Genomic DNA, 21,356 nt, shown 5'->3' on the forward strand with positions numbered 1-21,356 from the left:
GATTATTCAGGTCTGGGCAGCCAGGAACGAATGAGCAGTGTTTGCTTACACCTATGATGACTCAATTATTACGGGCTTGCTAAATCTATATTGGTACTGTTTGCTGCAGATATTATAAACTTTCATCTCTTTATCAGTTTCTGTCTCCAAATAAGGTGTACAATAGAATTTTAACCTGCTTGATAATCCTCAAAAAGCATATTTAATTGGAAGACACACCATCTCTTTCAGTATATACTTGCTCTGTAGATGATAATCAAGCTCATAATCTCATGAATGTATCACACTCATAATTCTTTCGTTGACACTATTACATTCTAAATTTCAAGGATATTTACAAGCCTTCATCTCTTCCCTTACAAGTTTGTAATAAGTACTTTCTAAAGGTGCCATATTCCCAAAGATGTTATCTCTATATAACACACTCATTTCTTCCCACTCCCAGTTTTAAAAGTCATTCTATCTTCTACAGAATGGATTATATTACTGAGGACAGATAACATCCCAAGTCTCAATGTCAACACACTGTTCAAAGGAATCCCATTGGATCTTTATGGGACCCCTGCAAACATGTAACTCCACTATGCTAGCCCTAGTATATTTGCAAGTGGTGATATAGTTAATACGTTTAAAAACCCACCTCCTCTGAGCCATTAAAAAAACATTAAAATAATTTAATTCAAGGCAACACAAGAACCAAAGATGATAAGTATCTAGTAATATTTCTCTAATATCATCTAGCCAATGCCAGTCTAATCAGGAAATGATCAGGGAAGAAATTCCAGCACTTTTTATGAAGCCCCCTCTTTTTACTACACTCCTACATTCACGGGGAACCTTGTGTTTGTGTATAAGTTTTCCATCCTCTGTGTTAGTACAGCTCCATGGAAGTAAAGCTCCATGGAGGCAAGTGTATCAAATGTTTTCAAATTTAAAATGGAAACAGACCAAATTTGACAAAAAAAAAAAAAAACCCACAAGAATGTCATATGTTCTTATATTTGTCAAATGTCATAGCCATCAAAAGTTGATATGGAAGGCATTATTTATCCCCCACAGGACTGGGAAAATACAGGAAATTTACAGAGTCTAACAGCAAACTGAAAGGGTTTAAGTTCCTCAAATGACAGAAACAGAACAAACTCTTGACTTCTGAACATCAAAGACCAAAGGTCACAAGAGAAAACGATCACAGCAAGTATTTATGTTTGACTTCCCACTGAGTGAATGGGAGTGTTTTCAAATTGCAGGACCCTCCTACTCCTATATTAATGACACAAGTAACATCACTACCTAACCAAAGACTGTTAAATAGCCTTATATAACTGTACCTCAATCTGCAGTTCCACTGTGACATTATCCAGAACCTGGACAATTTTCCATAAAAGATGGTTTTCTTACCTAGATTCTGTCCATCAAACTGTTGTGCCTTTTTGTGCTCTTTGATGCAAGGCATCTTGGTTACTATCTTTACAATACACCTATATCATGCTTCATTTAAATGTGACAGATATGTGTTGAATTTAATCTCACCCTAAGTACTATAAATGTCCTTCCCATAGAGGTTTCAGCTGTCAGCTCTTCTTGGTCTGTATTCTCTTTCCAAGCATACTAACTGCCAACAATCGTACGACCTCCATCGGGTGAATTGTATTAATCATGATGTTAATCTCAGTGTAGCAAAGCTGTAGCATTAACAAGACAGTCACTCACTTTTTTCACAGAAACCCTGATTTGACCAGAAATGTCTGGAAACTATAGACATCTCCAGATCACACTCTGCAAGAAGCAGAGTGAGCATGAATTTTTCAGGTGTGCCACATTCACCCACAGCTAGCCAGTCTTAAATTCACTGAACTGGGTTACAGGGTTCTTCCAGTAAAGAACCACAGTGTAGAGAATTCCTGTGCCACCTAGTGGCTCTCCCACATTTCCTACAATGGTGCTGTTCTCAGGGAACTGAGTGCTTTTGATAAATCTAATGTTCTCAACCATTCTGACTTGTGGGAAGGCTTTGGGCCCTTGTAGGTATAACAGATAGATGCAAAAGAGAACTTAAACCCCTGGTTTCAGATATTCAACTCAACTCAGACAAGTCACCTGAACTGAGAATGTTTACCACCAACACATTATACTGGCTTTGTAATAAATCCTAAACTCCAGTGATACAAGCTTCACTTATATTTTTAAGCTTTCTATCCATCATTAATGTTTTATATAAATTTGATGAAAATTTATCCAATATAAAAAGACTACTAGAATATAAAATTTATTGCATGCATTTATATATATGTATATATACATATATATAAATGCATGCAATAAATATATATATGACTTTGTGCAAATCTATTATTTCAATATTCAGGATTCTTGATGACCACTGCACAAACTGGGAAAGCCACTAAGCATGTAATAACTCATTACTTAAAATGCTTCTCATTTACGAGGACCTAAAAAATCATAAAGACAGATAATGGGTCCAGATATGCTAGTAAAGCATTTCAACAATTTTGCTCCCAATGGAATCTCAAATGTAAGACAGGCAGTCCTTATAATCCTCAAGGACAAGGAATCATAGAGTATGCCCATGACACCTTAAAAACACAACTTCAAAAAAGAAAAAGAAAAAATTTTATCCTCAAACACCACATAACGTCTTGAACCATGCACTTTCTATACTAAACTTCTTGAATATGGATGTCCATGAGCAATCTTTTGGCATGATGGCAACAAGACAAGTTTTACTAAAGTAAGGTGGAAAGATTCTTGCACTGAATTATGGGGAGGACCTGATTCTGTCTTAATATGGTGTCAAGGGCATGTCTGTGTTTTTTGACAGGATAAGGATCAAACTAGAGAACTTCCAGAATTTCTGTTTTGATGCATATAGCAGAGGAATGCCAGTCCTGATGACATCACAGTCACTGATGACTCCATAAAACAAGCAGAGAGAGTTTGCTAAACCTGTGATCCAGATTTCCTCATCCCAACATGCTGCAGGCCGAGGAAACCCCTGAACCAATGCTCCCGACTTACTACAACTTGCTGCAATCTGAGAAAGGAAAGAAGGTTGTGGTGACAACTGTGATTCCCAGCTTCTTGAGGTACTTGCTTCTCAAACTTTCAGACCTAAGGAGTCCCATTTAACTTAGAGTCAGCCCCAAATTGCAGACTGAACATTTAATTGTTTTACACTTGGGACACAGTACTCATTTTTTCCAGTGTGATATTCAATCTGCTGCTAAAAAAAAAAACCACCTTAGAACTGAGACCTCAGTTTTCCCATCATAGGAACAAAGACTCATTACAAGGAGTGACTGAAGCCCCTCTTCAAGAATGGGAAGAGTAGCCTAAAAGTTTTTGCTGCTCAGAGACTGAGACAATTACCTAAAAGCAGAAATACAGTTGGATTCTTACCCATCAGAGAAATATTTTTTATTTTGATTAAAATTGATTTAAGAGAATTAAGATTTGACAAATTGTGTGTTTATTGTTAATTTCTACTCTAGAATTATGGTATTGACCTGCTAATGTTTGTAATTGCTTTTTTTAGTTCACTATAAGGTGTTAAGAAAAGTTGGACATTTCTGATGAGTTCTTGGATTTGGCATATTTAATAAGAAATTTAGATTTTGATACAGCCAAAATTATTTTTTTAAAAAGCTAGGCCAATTAAAACAGGGCATTCCCAGCCCTGGTGATCTTCCACTCCTTTAATTAGGAGATTGTAGCATTTATATTCACAAAGCATTATCTAATTGTAGATAAACTCTTGATAGAAACTTGGCTCAGAGATACACCACCTAGAGGTACTTTCTCCCTTAACCCTTTGCTTACAGAAATCAGCAGTCAAAAATGATGAGTTTGAGCCTTTTCCTCCTAGGCTCCTAAGACATGGACATGGACATGTATGATTAAAATGCATATACCAAAGACAAGTAAGTCTGGGAATGGGAAAGTGTTTACCTAAGGCAGAAACAATCATCTATCCCTTGAAAAAGCACAGTCTTTATTAAAATTAACAAAAAGAAAAGAATCATGGAGGCTCACAAATGTGAGCCTATTGCCACCTTGTCTAATGGTCAAAGAGTTTGGAGGTTGCTCAAAATGGTTGACAGGGGTAGCTACACATCCCGACTCAGGATGTGTTTATTTGGTTCTTTTGACATTAAATGGTTCATACAAGTAGATCCCTTCCATCCTGACAGATGGTCAGGATATGCAAGCATACCTCAGATACTTCTTTTGTAATATGAGGTTACCTGGAGAGTGGCGCCTTCAAGATACTTGGTTTAGGGTAACTTTACTGCCTAAACCACAGAACGCTAATGACTTGATATCAAAATGTTCAAGCAATTAACTGCTCAAGCTGTCCATTGTATCATGTTAAAGACATCGTTTGTTGCCTTCATCTCCCTTTTAGATTGGGGTATAAAAGTATATAGAAAATTAAACATGGACAATTTCAGTATTCACTAGACTGCCTCCCTGGTACTATTCTATGGTTTCCGTTTTATTAATTTTCATGTGTCTTCATATTATTTATTCAGATATCTAAATCCCCATGCTGCTACCCTGGAAAGAGGTGTTTTTGTCAAGGCTGGTCCCCAACACATGTCCCTACAATCACATACTTCATAAACACACAAAAAATAAAGTATTTGAAAAGATGATGTGTATCAAATCCAAGTTTATTTTTAAAACTAAGAAGGTTGAACACAGAACAAGTATTTAGGAGTTTTCAGTTGTCAGTTAATTTGATTTTCAGCCTCTCAATCAGTACTCAGTGGGGCCAGTGCTATACCCTTTATTTGAAGAAAGACATTAGGTTTAGCCCTCAACTCTGGCTCTTGGGAGGAAAGTTTTCTTTATCTATATGATAAACCCATCAATTACCCATATATCTCAGATAGGATTGTCCAATTCTCATCACCTTAATTCCATGCACCCAATTGCTAATCCTTCAAAGCTGGTTGTCTACAGCATTCTCCGTCAACATTCAAATTATAGTTTCCTTGAGCTCAGATGAGTCAGAGGGAAACAAATTACGCAAATGAAAGACAATAGTGGTGCTATACTTGCACCTCATAGAGTCAAATATCATCGTTTAGAGTATCACAAAAACACTATACCCATCTCTCTTGATCTGGTTGATTATAGGCTGACACACAACATTGACCAGAGGTGATATCCAGTCAGCATCAATGGCACCTCCCATATTGCTACCATCAAGGTGATGTCACAACAAAGGCTTAATATTCATCTGAATACGGATAATCAGGGTGGGCAGATGTACTGTAATGAGAAAGAAAACGTATAGAACAAGTTTAGACTGTAGAGAGAATGACTCTCCTTCTGACTGCTATCACAATAAAGGGTTTATATTTGCTTGCTACAATCTTACTGTCACAAAAAGCCTGCATAGCAATTGTTTGTTGATCAAAACTAAATTATTTCACTCTAGTTCTCCTTCCTGAAAGGTAAAAGAACTTTGATATTCAAATGAAGAAACATATTCTTTTCCATCACCTACATCATCAGTTTACCAAAGCAGTATCTCATCCTCATTCCAGATTTCAATGCAAACAGAATCTGATAGTGATTTGTGTACAACATTTTTATAGATATTTATCTAAATATATATGTATGTGTTTATATACACATATATGTATAACTGTACATGTAAGTATGTATATAAAGTTTAGTGCTGGTAATCCAAAATTCATAATTCAATAAGCTTTAACTCACTAACTATCATATATAACACACTATAGTTAATTAGAAATGAAAATGACAAAATTATGAGATATACTTCCATGTCCAAGAAACTCATTACATACTTTGTAGGTCTCTACACTTGAAAAACAAGACAAAATATAAAATGATAAAAATAATTTATCTACAATAACTAATTTGATGGTTTTTGGATCCTTCTAAATAAGCTACAATAAAATTCACAATGTCTATCCACTATATAGTTGTCAAATATAGTGGCTTATATGTTGATATAAAGTCAGCAATATTGGCTGACCTTCCGACTGTGGAATAGTAAGTACAGAAGCCCATATGTAGCAATACAAGCTAACCCTGATTACATGCACCCTGTTAATGAACCAGACAGATCTCTGTGAAGAATTTGGGACCAGAATCCCCAAAACTCCTGTCTCACACTGACCCCATTACCCAGTATTAAGACTACTCTAAAATACCACATTAAATTCAACATCATAAAACAAATTGAGCAATGCTTTTTCCAGTACTTACATTTTAGCAGTAGAATATCGGTAATTTTTGTTCAGGCTATCGATAATTGCCATGTCCTCTTCTGGCAACTGGAACTCAAAAACCTGTCACATAAGTAGACAGATTTTAGAATGACAATATCTTTGACTATCTGAAAAACACAAGCTAATCAGACTAAAGGTTTTGGGGATAAGAGCTTCCAAAGGACTTTTAAGAGAATAGCAACAAAAAGAATACAAGTTAGTAAGCAAATGAATCTCAGCCTTTTGCTAAGATCAAATAAAACTATTAATGAATACCAAATGAAAGATGAATGCAAGTATACTACTATGTACAATATATTTAAATTTCACTTTACTACAGGCAATATCAGATCTCAAAAGAGCCTGGAAAAGAAACCAAATTGACAAATGAAAAGATTACAGGATCAATCGTATGCAAGACCTGGAGGAACCTAATGATCATGTTTTATTTAATTTTTTATTTTTTTTAATTTTATTTATTTATTTATTTATTTATTTATTTATTTATTTGAGATAGGCTTTCTCTGTAGCTTTGGACCCTGCCCTTGAATTCACTCTGTAGACCAGGCTGGCCTCACTTTGAACTCACAGAGATCTGCCTGCCTCTGCTTCCTGAGTGCTGGGATTACAAGAATGTGCCACCAACACCTAACATGATCACTTTAAAACATATGAGTTAGTAACAATTAGCATGGATAGAGTAGGCTTTGTACATTCAATCAATGAAGGATTAGAATGTAAAGAAATGAACCTTTCTTATATAATCAGAAATTTCCCAAATACAGATGATAATTTGTTTAAGGGATCCAAAAGCAGGCTCAAAAAGGATGTCACTATTGAAATTTGCAACACTTAAAGCATCAAAATTATTTTCAGTTATTACTAAACCATCAACATGAGAGGTCCCTTCAATATGCATTCTTTATAAATAGAGGAAGAAAGAAACAGAAACAAAAGTATCCATAATGTATTAGTTGATGAATCTAAGTAATAGGTATCGATTTATTATTTTTAACTAACTTCCATAAATTGGAGCATTATCAAAGCAAAATGAACATTATCAAAATTGAGCTAAATTATTAAGTTCAAACTGACAGAATATTTACAAATGCTTTAATGGACAGAGTAAAAATTTACTTAATAATATTAAATAAGATCTAAAATTCAGAAATGTATGCCTAAATCATATTTAAAAGCTTGCAATGTAAAAAAATAGATCATGTTTCAATGCATGAGGCAGCATTGGGAAAATGTGATGTCGAGTTTTATCTGACCAGATGTAGTCAATAAGCGTAAACACATTTAAGTAAAAAGCATAAAAATCGTAATAAAGCAAGCATGGTGGCACAGCTCAGTGTTATAGAAATTGCCTAACATGTGTGGGCTCTAGATTCAATCTCTAAGACTAAAATTGGAAGTAATAAATCAAACACCAACTTTCTAATACAATGATCACAAAAGAGAAAAGCAAACACAACAGTTAAAAGAAAGTGGGTCAATTTTATGGCTAGAAGTGTAAGTGACATTTTACAAAAACTACATATTTTTTTGCATCCTTCCCTATTTTACATAGCACTCAAAAACTTGCTTTGAAATAAAGACCAGTTGGGAAAAAAATTATCACTTGTATAGAATGTAAAAAAATTTATTTTGCTACACATATAGGAAAGAATAATATTCATTGACCACAAAGTAAAGTCATGAATGGTGTGAGCACAGTAAGGGAGAGATTCTAGCATATAAATATATATCATAAAACTAATGAAAACGTGCATGAACTATGAAAAAGATACTTCAACAAACAATTCTGAATCTGAAAAGCAAACATTGAGAATACATAAATGTGGTGAATGGACTGTAAAGTGCCCCTTCCCCCGACTCTTCTAGTTTCTGAGGACACACACACTTTTGTAATATGAACTTGCAAGTTTTTTTTTTCCTGTATGGAATCATGTCTCTCTCCCATCCCTTGAGGTTTGCCGGGCCTGTAACTTATAATGACCCACAGAGCGTGAAAACATTGATAATGTGGCAGTGTTAAGCTTAGAAATGAAAGGAGTTTTCGAGTATCCGGTCCTAGCTGAATATGGAGCGCACCTGTAATCCTAGCTCTTGTAATCCTAGGCTAACAGCAGAGGACAGTGAGTCTGAGGTTAGCCTAGATTGCAGAGAGACTGCCTGAAAAAAGACACGACAAGAAAGAACAATAGCATTAATTTCTTTGTTGTAAACTTGTACCTTGCAACTGGTTTACTAGACAACTACTACAGGTAACAGTATTGTCCTACATGAAAATAAAGACAATCCACAGAGTGAATCAATATATGATGACTATTCTTTATGAGCATCAAGGACATATAAAGTAAATTTTTAATGAAGGTTGAAAATCACACAGTCTGATAACCTCACTCCAGAGAATGAATGAAAGGTGTGCGTGTATACAAGACTACAGAGCACATTGTTATCTTAAAGAGGAAACAAAGGCAGTTTTAATCCTCTACAGCCATGAACCCAGAGTGCTATTATAGAGAAGAAAATGCTCATGCATACAATTGAAACACATATGCCTACAGAATGCCAGGCACAGTTGCCTGACACCAGGATACTGGAAGCTTGCAAACAAGCCTTCAAGGGAGAAACACTACACAGGCGCCCCGATGCCCGTAGTCTTTTCTTCACCTTCATATTCTCTTTGATCCGCTTCTCATTGAAACTCTTGGCAATAACCACAATCCCACGCTGCAGTAGATAACGGAGGGAAATTAGGGCTGGAGTTCTTTTGTGCTTCTCAGCCATAGCACCAAGAATTGGATCTTCCAAAAGATATGGCGCATTCTCATCTACCCTAAAAAGAAAGGAATGTTAACTACTTGAGGTTAAGATTTGACGTGTTAGGAGTCTTACAAAACACATGGATTTGCTCACTCTGGACCTAGGACTGTTAAAATATGACTCCAAAATCAGTAATACTAGCATCATCTGGAACATTTTCAGAATTGTATGTTGATGTTACCTAGATATGGAAATAACCAGGCTACCTTAAAGATAGACAAATATATTTTATTTATTATAAGGGGAAAGCTTATATGCCACAGGAATGGAAGATCCAGGCTTTCCTGGACCACGGGGAAAGCTACACAGAGAGTGCACATTGGTGGTGTTTAGGTTATCTCTGGGTACCAGACAGCCATGGCTAAACTAGGTTCCGCATCTTAAAGATTATTGGTTAACAAGGCTTTCCTCATCAACTGTAGATTGTCCTCCCCATCCTGTTGAGGTAATTCCAGAAAACTTGGGATTTCAAGACTGAAACTATTTTATTTGTGCTTTTTAGGTATGATTTAGTTACAATTCTCATTACCAGTTCTTATATCGTTGGGTTCCTAGAGCACCATAGGCGACCAGAACAATGTCTTTTGACTTGCAGTAGTCCAAGAGCTTGCTCTGGTTGAGATATGGATGGCATTCTACCTGTAGATGAACAAGACAGAAAGATTTCAGATTATAGAAAACCTCAAATATCCAGGAAAAAGAAGTCCTTATAAGTAAAAGAAGTGGAAAAGTCTACAATATGTAAAATATGAGTAGAAAATCTCAACTTCAAGTAATGATCCTCTTTTAAAAACTAAAAACATCCCTGAGGTGAACTGACTGGACCACTGAATGCAGATACAATGAGAAAATATGAAGTACAGATAGGGCACAGAGAATAAGCTCATCAAGCCTTGGATTTGAATTCCACAATAAAGCAAGAATTTGGCTGAAAACACATGAGGGCAGGTATGAAGGACAAAAGAGTAAATTTGTAGGGATTCTGCTGGTGACATTTGGGTATATTTGGGCATCAAAGCAATCAGGGGTTGGCAAGGGGATGAAAGAGCTTGCCATGCATGCCTGGTGAGCTAAGTTCTATTACAGAACCCACATAAAGCTGGAAGGAGAAAGCCAACTCCACAAGGTTGTCCTCTGACCTCCACACAGACACCATTGCATTCATGCCTGCCTACACACACAGCCACACATGGACATACACATGGACACACATAGAGAGATACAGAGACAGAGACAGACAGACAATATTCATATACATACACACAAAAAAGAATTTAATTGTGTTTTAAAAATCCCCAGAGTGCCGAACGGTGGTGGTGCATGCCTTATAACCCCAAAATTTGGGAGGCAGAAGCAGGTAGATCTCTGTGAGTTTGAGGCCAATCTGCTCTACAGAGTGAGTTCCAGGACAGCCAGGGCTACACAAAGAAACTCTATCCCAAAAAACACACCCACACACACACACACACACACACACACACACACACAACCCTCCAAGAGAAGATCGTACAAATTGTTTATACAATGTCACATGGTCATCTTTGAATACATGCATACAAATAACATTACAAAAAATCAGCAAGATGTACTTTATGTGTTCAGGAATGTATGTGTAAACATATATAATAATTACATAGTAACAAATACATACACACAGACAGACAACACAGATATCTGTCTCTACTGTGCTGCTATCAAAGTAGAAATTCCCTCAGGTCATTGATAACTAAGGAAAAATGAGGCTTACCCCATTACTTAGGGATAGCTGTGGTTCATTTTCACTTCTTAATCAAAATTTTATTTTTTATAGAGATTTATTTATTTATTTAAGATTTCTGCCTCCTCCCTGTCACCGCCTCCCATTTCCCTCCCCCTCCCCCAATCAAGTCCCCCTCCCTAGTCAGCCCAAAGAGCAATCAGGGTTCCCTGCCCTGTGGGAAGTCCAAGGACCACCCACTTCCATCCAGGTCTAGTAAGGTGAACATCCAAACTGCCTAGGCTCCCACAAAGCCAGTACGTGCAGTAGGATCAAAAACCCATTGCCATTGATCTTGAGTTCTCAGTAGTCCTCATTGTCTGCTATGTTCAGCGAGTCCGGTTTTATCCCATGCTTTTTTCAGACCCAGGCCAGCTGGCCTTGGTGAGTTCCCGATAGAACATCCCCATTGTCTCAGTGTGTGGGTGCACCCCTCATAGTCCTAAGTTCCTTGCTCTGCTCTCTCTCCTTCTGCTCCTGATTTGGACCTTGAGATTTCAGTCCGGTGCTCCAATGTGGGTCTCTGTCTCTGTCTCCTTTCATCACCTGATGAAGGTTAATATTCAGGAGGATGCCTATATGTTTTTATTTGGGTTCACCTTCTTATTTAGCTTCTCTAGGATCACTAATTATAGGCTCAATGTCCTTTATTTATAACTAGAAACCAAATATGAGTGAGTACATCCCATGTTCCTCTTTTTGGGTCTTACCTCACTCAGGATAGTGTTTTCTATTTCCGTCCATTTGCATGCAAAATTCAAGAAGTCAATGCCCTTTACTGCTGAGTAGTACTCTAATATGTAAATATTCCATACTTTCAGAATCCAATGAAGAAAAAACCAAACAAGTATCTTAAAATAAAAAATTAACCTCGGAAACACCCCAGTAAAACAGATAATTCAGGCAAAAATATACTAAGAGATGTATGAAATAGTTTTCAATTATGGGAAATCCTGTGTTAAAACATGACTTCCCCATAGACATCACCTGACAGGAGAGTAATAATTGAAGCAAAAGAAAACATCTTTAAAAAAAAACCTTCTCTGAATAACAAGAAGAGATGAGAGACCACATTATTAAAATTATAGAAGATAGAGAGGAAGCTACAACAGACACAATGAAATCCAGAGGATTGTTACAGCATAATTTGAGAATTTACATCCTAAAAAGCTGGAAAATCTAGAAGTAAGCAAATCCTTAGACACATATGTCTTACCAAAGTAAGTGAAAATATGTAAACAATTGACAAAATCGATAATAGCAATCCAACTAATGTAAACGAGTAGAAACCCAGGCCCAGAAGGATTCAGTACTGAATTCGACCACACCTTTAAAGAGAAATGTTCAGGTTAGCATTTGTGAACTTGACACAAGCTAGAGTTATCTAGAAATAGGAGTATCTGTTGAGAAAATGCCTCTATTGGTTGCCTGTAGGCAAATCCGTATGCCATTTTCCTGATGAATGATTGATGTCACGAGAAGACACCACCAGGGGCAGGTGGTACTGAAGTGTATAGGAAAGCAGGATGAGCAAGCCACGGGAGCAAGTCAGTAAGCAGTCTTCCTTACGGTCTCAGCCTCAGTTCCTGACTCCAGGTTTCTGCTTGCAAGAACCTGCCCTGACTTCCCTCAGTGAAGGACTATAAGTTGCAAAATGAAATAAACACATTACTCTCCAAGTTTCTTTTGGTCATGGCCTTTTATCAGAGCAATAGAAAGCAACCAAGACAAGATACTGACACCAATGCTCCTCAAACTGTTGTGTAAACTAGAAAGAGAAGGAACATTATAAAACTTTCCCTACAAAGTCAGAATTAAGCTCATGTAGAGGAAGTCAGGTCCCCTAGAAATGGACTTATGAGCTGCCATTTGGGTGCTGGGAAATGAACCTCTTTCAGAGGAGTCATCACGCTTAATGACCAAGCCATTGCTCTAGCCCCTCCCTGGCTTTCATTCTTGCAGCTCTTAGTCATTTTTCTGTATTACCCAGTGCGACCCTCCTTGAATACTTTTACATTTCCATATTCTTGCGTGCACAGAAGCACTGTGGCTCCCAGGCTTTTCCACAAACAACCAAGCAGAAATACAATCAGCATTCTCTGCTCCACGAAGTTCAGGTAAATAAGAGAAGAGGATTGTGGCTAGTAATAAAAAAAGAAAAGAATGAAGAGCAGAAGAAAAAATACCGTAGATGCTCACCTGGTTGCACACAGGCTTGTACTTGAGCCCTGGCTTGTTCAGGATCATCTCCAGCAGCCTGCGGTTAAAGTTGGACACCCCAATGGACTTGGCCAACCCTGCATCCTTACACTTCTCCATGGCCTGGGTCAGGGGAAAGTTGATAAAAAAATAATTTATGAAAGTGGCTGGAGATGGTAATAAATACAAAGAAAGGAAAATAAAACATATGCACTAATTATTAAAAAGAGAGAAACCAGCTTAAAATACAGGCAGAAGATAAAGACAGAATGAATGCCTTGGGTCACCTAAGAAATCATATATTGAAACGTATTTCTCCCAATACTTTTCCAGTAGTCTCCAATATATTCCAATTATGCTGTCCTACCTGCAACTGCAAAATAACCCTAGAAAAGATCATGTGTTTCATGATCTAAAGATCCATATCTGACTCTCACATGTGATGAGACCTGACTCCCTCTCTTAACTTCCCCTGTGCTCTGTATTCCAAGTACTTACCTCCCAAGTGTCACGGAGATCCACTGTGTCAAATAATAATTTCCCATTTTCAACTGTTGGATTAAGATTGTTGTCTGGCTGGAATATAAACAGTCATTGTCACCGTTTCACCAATGCCATGACTTCCACATTGCCATGTTCCCTAGTACACAGAAGGCTACTCCATAGGTTAGGCAGACCAGCATGCCACAATTTACATCGGCAAAAGGCTTTGCATATGAAGTTGTAGTGAATATATAAAGTAACAGATTTCTTTTATTTTCTCACATCTATTATATGTGTTAATTCACAAAATTTCCCAGATCTCTACAGTTATACTATTTGTCTTGCATTATTGTTTAATACCAGTGTGATAGACCCTGAAGGAACATCTATTGTTGAAAAGGTCACTAGTTTCAAAGGTCATGATCCCTAGTAAATAAGAAATTGTAGTCTTAACATGGTTACAGAATCAGTGTTCTCATCAGTGTTACTTTGCCTGAGCATTTCAAAGGTCAGAGGTTAGACACAACAGCTAAACACTTGTCCACCAAGGGACTGGGATACAACTTAGCTGGTAGAAATATAGAGTGTTCAATATAGTATTCTCAAGGCCTTAGTTAGGTTCAGTCACCAGCTCTACATTTAAAATATGGTGGTACATGGCTGTAATTTCAGGTCTTAAGAAATGAAGGTAGAAGGATGAAAATTTCAGGGTCATCCTTCACTACTTGATGGGCTACATGGAACCTTGTCTCAAAAATAAGCAAGTAAATAAATGAATAAATTCTGGGTCTGTAGACTTTTTTCAGTTATAAGAAGTATGAACTAAGGAAAAAAAGAAAACATGGAACTAGGGAAGTAGCTAAGACACTGTGATCAGAATATCTCTTTAGATTAATTTTCTCTATATTCAACAATAACTAGGTCAGAATAAAAACCACTATCAGTAGTAACAACTATCATCTGTAAATTGCTGAACACACAGAAATTCCTCACAGGGAGGGCTTCCATTTGCAGCCCTGTTAATGACAGACAAAAGTATAGACAAATCCTTGGTCTGACTAGGAAGTGTGACCCATTAATTCTTGGGGATGCGGATCTTTGCAGAACACTAAATGTAGTTACTGAGGAATCTGTTTTCCATGTCTTAAGATCAAACATTCTAATGAGAAAATATATTTTTTAACCTCAAGCAATGTCTCTCAATATATTGTGACTTATGTCTGCCATCATCTTCTGTATAATTGTAAGCTTTTTTAAAAATCATTCTTAGTCCAGCATGTCAATGGCCATTCAAAGGGGATTGAGTCACAGGGGAGACATCAGTAGTCAAATATCATTTTCGTTGACTAAACAATATCATGATGGGTAAAATTTCCATTATTGCTAGGCATGGATTAAGATTTGTTTTATTAAGGATTATTTTGCATACATTAAAACATATTTGAAAAGTACTCTCCATGTTCCAGACACGATATAATTCATGTAATCTACTTTTTCTCTGTGAGTTATATGGTATTACTCTTATTTGCATTTACAGATAATAAAATAAAGTCATGGATTTTAAGGAACTACTCAATGAGAACCAGATAATTAAAAAAAAAAAACCGTTCCAAACCATTCGGCATGCACCAGACCTGTTGATACACACCTGTCATCCCGGCACTCAGGTAATTGAGGAAAGGTAATCAAAGCCTTCAAAGGAGGCCAACAGATCAACACAGCTAGGACCCGTTCAAAAATAGGTATGATCTCCTAAGTAAGACACTGCACTTTATTCATTAAAATAATCTTGCTGCTTGCCATTGCCTAGGTTTGTGTAGTTTTCAGATGTCAAAAGGCAAATAATAATAAAAAAAAAAACAGAGAGAGATCAGTGGTCTTGAGTACACATATCTACAATACTAGCATATGGAGGCCAAAGGATGTGGACTCAGTGTTAGCCTTGGTAACACAGCAGGTTCAAAGCCAGTCCCTTTTTTTTTAAAAAAAAAGATCAAAGCTAAAGAGATTAACATAAAAATATTAAATGTAAAAGAACCACAGTCTGAAGTGAGGATAGATCCAAGCATATTTATTTTCATGATGAATTTTTCACTAGAAGGTGCAGATAAGGCATTCAATATAAACAACCATGATCAAACCATATTTACTACCAATGGGAAAAGATAGAACAAAGGAAAACCCTATAAACAGAGAATTTCTAAAGACTTTTCCAAATCCATCAATCTAATGTGATTTGGGTTCCAAATTTTTCCGCATTTAAATTTTTATCAGTTTATCTAAACAAATCAGCAGCGAAATTAAAGTTCATGCTGAGCACTGGAGTGAAATAGGTATGAAGATGTTGACTGCTTACCTTCATTGCCACTGGGAAATGAATAAGATAGAGGTCAACATAGTCCAGCTGAAGCTTTTTCAGTGACTTTTCCAAACAAACCCGGACCAGTTCTGGCCTATGGCACGTGGAGGGGAGCTGCAATTATTAGAGTGAGAGCTGTGATACGTGAACACACTGCCCAAATTTGTGGACTTCTTTTACCCAAAATTGAGTCTTTTTCAACTGGTCAGAAACTAGTGACCCCAGAGCAAAAATACTCTGTCTAGACTTAAGTTTTCCATTGTCTAATATGTTAATGTCAAGTCTGATACATACCTGAGGTGTATTGGTCAATCAATAGGAAAATTAATACTTGAGTAACATTGGATATAATAATAATAACAATCATGCTCTGAGTTATATTTCACAAGAGTTTACAAAGGAGGTTTCTCTCTTATCCTTTCACTCATTCAGTCAATGGGAAAGAGTTAATATTCCTATCATTTACATAAGTGAAAGGAAGTATTTTTGATATTTTAACATATATTAGACATAATACAAGACTCTATCAATGTTTTATGAGATACTTAGGATGCAATTTTTTTTTAAAGATTTATTTATTTATTATGTATACAACATTCTGCCTCGATGTATGCCCACACGCCAGAGGAGGGCACCAGATCTCAGTACAGATGGTTGTGAGCCACCATGTGATTGCTGGGAATTGAACTCAGGACCTCTGGAAGAGCAGCCAGTGCTCTTAACCTCTGAGCCATCGCTCCAGCCCCCAGGACGCAAATTTTTATTCTTCTGTATCACCAATGAAAGTGAAAATGGATGTTAAGAAACTTAAGTAATATTTGTCACTCAAGAGATAAAATATGAGATTGTTCTAAAATGCCAGTCTTATCATAGTTATGTCCATGTTAAATCACACTGTTTTTAGGTGAGAATCAAAATAACAAAATTTTACCCTAAGGTTACAAATTCAAACACAGTGGTGAGCAGCGATCCATTAGCTTCCTCTGTTTTCAACACCAGTTTAGCATATGTAATTAAACAGTAGACTAATATGCCTAATTCAATTACTGGTCAAATCATACTAGCATTTCATTCATTTCCACAACAGCATACCATATGTGTACAATACCTTTGAAGTGTAGAATATATCTTCTCTCTTCACAGTACCATCAGCAATCTTGTCACGGATGGCCAGCCCTACTTCTTCCTCATTTTGGTACATATAAGCTGCATCGATATGGCGAAATCCAGCATCTATACCCATCTTGGTGGCCTCTGTAACCATACTCTTAGGAACCTAGAAAAGCAACCATAGGGAATATCTTGAGATCTGTGTGATTGAATTAATTCTGAAACAGCTAGTTACTTTACAAAACCACAAGTTTCTGCTGTGTTAAAGTGAGTTTTAGGGGTGTTGCATCTTCTCAGGTTTGCCCGGCCCTTATCCTCTCACATAATGAGAATTCGGCATCTGAGCCAAGTCTTCAGACTGAGACATTCATTAATCACTGCCATCCAAGGTCTTCAGGGACTCTTCCAGGTTCAGTGATCTGCTGGGAGGATTCCCAGAACTCAGTATACAGCTGTAACAGTGCTTGTTATTTATAGAATAAGGTTATAAAGTAAAACAACCCAAAGACAATGTGCACAGCAAGAGGAACAGTATCGAACATTTCCCCTGGAGAAGTCACACAAACACACAAACTCCCCTCACGTTGCACTTCGAGTATACATGTATTCATTGTTCGCAGGAAATCTATTGAGAGCCTCAATTCCTAATTATTTAGCTGAGGATTTATATAGACATCCCCTGTCAGTACACTCTAAAATGTACTCTCCCAAGCAAAGCAGACCTTCAAAACTTCTGCTTTTTATGCAAACAGTTAAAAATATGGCTGTTCTTCTCTATTGTGAAATGGTAATAATTAATATTGCCAGCTGTCAACAGTATCTAGTTTTAAAATAAACACTGTAACACATAGCAGGATCCTGTCTTAATTCATTCTCCAACCACTCTTTCTGTATGACTGAAGTAAATTCTAGCATTAAAGTGTATTAGGCCAGGATATAGATTTAATCATAAGAATTACTTTTAAGATATATAAACGGAACTATTTAAGTAACTTTGCTTGATGCTCAGAGGAGACTTGAATTTGGGCCTTTGCTGGGGCTGTTGATATTTGAGGGTCTCTTTAAAATGGAATAAATGAACTTGTGTTACTATGTAGAGATAATCTTTTTGGAGCCAGGCACAGAATGTTATAGTTTTAATCTTAATTGTCCCCTGATGGATCAAGTGATTGAAACAGAAGGACTTTAACCTCACTAGGAGGTCAATCCTCAGTTAATTTATGATTTGATTATATCATTGGGAAATGGTAGAAATGAGGAAAGATGGTTCATTGGCGGTATAATGAAGAGGTTGGCTACAATTAGACATGTCATGGGGTTGAAGTATTTTGATCAATGTATATCACATGCACTCATCAAATTAGTGCAAAGGACATTTCTCTCTTCTTCATATTACATTTAAGATCTTTGAGTTACTCTCCTCCACATATTAATAAAATAAAAGTAGACCTGGTGGCACAAGTTGAGGCAGGAGATTCCTGAGTTCAAGGACTGAGTAAGCAACACAATGAGATCATATCTCAAAATGTAGGTCTTTTTGTTAAGCCTGGTGATGCTTTATATAACTTCTTTCCATGATAGAATATTTACATAGCATGCTCCAGGGCTTAGGTTCAATCCCCTTTACTGAAATATATATCACCATAAAATATAGTCAACATTCTATTGATATGCCACAATTTAATCCTTATCTGTGTTTTTGTACCTATGTCCAACCTAATAATCACTATTCTACATTTCAGTCAAAAATGAGCTTTCATAAAAGTGGCGTTTTATTTGGTTTCTGTGATTCATTTATTTTTAAAATGTCCTCTAATTCATGCAGTTTATAAAAATGGTAAGAATTATTTTTTTCTTTGTGGATTCTCAATACTTTGTGTGTGTGTGGTGTGTGCATGCATGCGTGCATGCAACATCTTAATAATTCACTGTTTGATAAGCACCTAAGTTAAACTCATATTTGTTACTAATGGGACTGCATCTATCACTCCAATATACTGACTTTATTTCCTTTGTACAGTTGAACGAGGTTATGGGTAGATCATACAAAAATTTTAATTTTAGGAATTTATATATTGTCTTCTTTAGTGTTTGTACAAATTTACATTCCCATTAGGAAGCTTGAGAGTTCTGCTCTTTCAGCATTCCATCAGTGTTTGTTTTCTGATGTCCATTTTTAACAGACAATCTAAGGTGAACCATTATCTCATTGTAATCTTAAATTTCAAAACATGCTACCGAGCCATAATAAGCAAAGCAACATTGTATTATCCTGAAACAATGACATCAAAAAAAGAAAGCACAGAGCAAGCCTTCAAATCATTAATGTAGGTAACATCTTTTATACATGTCCTCAATGCAAAGAACATAGAAACAAAAATACATAAATAAAATCATCTATACTTAAGAAATATTTTTTTTAATTTTTGGGGATAAAATTAAAGTGTATGATTTGTTAATTTTTAACTGTGAGATTATAATATAGCTTCTACATTTATCCCTGCCTTTTCCTCCCTACAAACCCTCACATGTATCCCTCCCTGCTCTCTTTTGTATTGATGCTTCTTTCTTCATTGTCATTACATGAATATATTTATATACATAAATTCTTAAATATAATATGCTCAGTCTGTATAATGTTAATCATACATATATTTTTCAGGGCTGACCACTGGGTTTTGGATGACCAATCACTGTCTTCTACAATGGAGAAGACTATTTGTCTACTCTCAGTATTCCTTACTAGCATGTAGATCTTTGTATAAGGTTTGTTTGCAGCAAGGGAATAACAGAATGAAGAAATTTCCTACAGATAAGAAGGAAATCATTGCCAAATGTTTTTCTATGAATATTCACTTTGGTGGCTTGATTTGAATTTTTTTAAAGAACCAAAAAAAAAAATCCGGGTGTGTTGTGTTGGCATTTACAGAGGTAATTAGATGAAGAGGACTCTGACCAGATCATTAGATTAATCTCTTCATTTTATTTCTGTGTTGGGGAGTGGCAGAAAGTAGGGGTGTGATTCAATTGGAGGAAGTAGGAGCCTGGGACTGCATGCTTGGAATGCATGCTGGCCCTAGCTCCTCCCTTTGCTTCTCTTCCACCAAGAATAGAAAGAGAAGCAGCTGCCTCCACATACCCCACAAGCACCACCACCACCTTGATGTTCTGCTCAGGCAAAGCTGGCCAAGCAACAGCAAATTGGAGCTTGGGACCATAAGCTAAATCCAAAAAAGAAAGAAAAACCACCCACCAATCTCTTCTTTGAGTTCTATGAGGTATTCTGACCACAGTAATGCAAAAAATAATGTATTATCTGGAAAATTATTACTATCCGGGGTACATAGGAAACTCAGAAAACTTTGTAACAGAATTCATTAAATAGAGAGGATGTGATCTAAATATACATTTTTCAACAAATTCTGAAAATATATGAGATACAAGACACTTAGTATCATGTACAAGCCTTTACCCAGACTTTATGCAGTGAGGGTTGTTATTGAGTTTTATCTATTGCACCCAGTAGAAAACAGACTTGTTTCAGTCTTGAAACTGAATGTGAAGACAGAGCTAGGAATTACAGTCCTTATTCTCATGGTCAAACTCTCAGCTCCCACTAGACCTGTCTGCTTCCTTCTGAACTCCAAAACCACCATCCTTACCTCTTCTGGGGCATAGGTTCCAAAACCAAGAACAGGAATGTGGTGGCCATCATTTAGCTCTGCACAGAGTTTGGGATTCATTCTGGAATGCTCCACTTCTGTTTTCCTTGCTGTTACTGGGTGCTGAGTAACAGGAAGATACACTGCAACTGTGGGGTGTAAGTTTAATCATTACTCATTTCCTGTCCAACCTTTAGACAGCAGGATGTGGGGAGGAAGGTAACACAGCTCACATGCCTCTGAAAACTGGTACCAGCTCAATGATTTCATAAGAAAAAGAATCTGAGTAAAGTACTATATACTGATACATTATTTAGTCTTTATAAAATTTTCTCATTATACTCTCCCACAAATTGTCTTCAAACAGAAAATTAATTGAACAATTACTGGCCATTTGTTACATTGAAAACCTCTCTACACCTATTCCCTTGTTTGAACTCGTGTTTTTCTGGCCATGATGAAGCCCCTTCTTGGTTATACACTATAAAAAGAGTAAGCTATCACATACCACACACACAGTCACATTTAGAGAATTAAAGAAATGGGAGGTGGGTATATGGCTCAGTGACTAGGATCACTGCTGTACAAGATGAGGACCCCAGCTCAGATTCCAGCTCCTACATAAAAGTCTGGGTGTGGCTGTATGCCTATATTCCTAGAGCTGCCAGGTAGGGACACACGAGGCT

At 36.7% G+C, this 21,356-nt stretch overlaps 1 protein-coding gene across 1 annotated transcript; it reads right to left on the minus strand.

The window, feature by feature from the left end:
- Positions 1-4,674: 4,674 nt before the first annotated feature.
- On the minus strand, positions 4,675-20,819 carry LOC121432587 (prostaglandin-E(2) 9-reductase-like). Its single transcript, XM_041630637.1, has 9 exons — positions 20,671-20,819; positions 17,007-17,174; positions 15,896-16,012; positions 13,555-13,632; positions 13,057-13,179; positions 9,631-9,740; positions 8,949-9,114; positions 6,268-6,350; positions 4,675-5,298 (listed from the first exon to the last, which is right to left on the minus strand). The coding sequence occupies exons 1-9, from the start codon at positions 20,749-20,751 to the stop codon at positions 5,256-5,258; spliced, it is 969 nt and encodes a 322-aa protein (XP_041486571.1). The 5' UTR covers positions 20,752-20,819; the 3' UTR covers positions 4,675-5,255.
- Between the last annotated feature and the right edge of the window lie 537 nt (positions 20,820-21,356).

The sequence above is a fragment of the Microtus oregoni genome, unplaced genomic scaffold (assembly GCF_018167655.1).
Source record: "Microtus oregoni isolate MIOR12 unplaced genomic scaffold, Mior012 000035F_ref0000213, whole genome shotgun sequence".
In the NCBI taxonomy this organism is placed as follows: Eukaryota; Metazoa; Chordata; class Mammalia; order Rodentia; family Cricetidae; genus Microtus; species Microtus oregoni.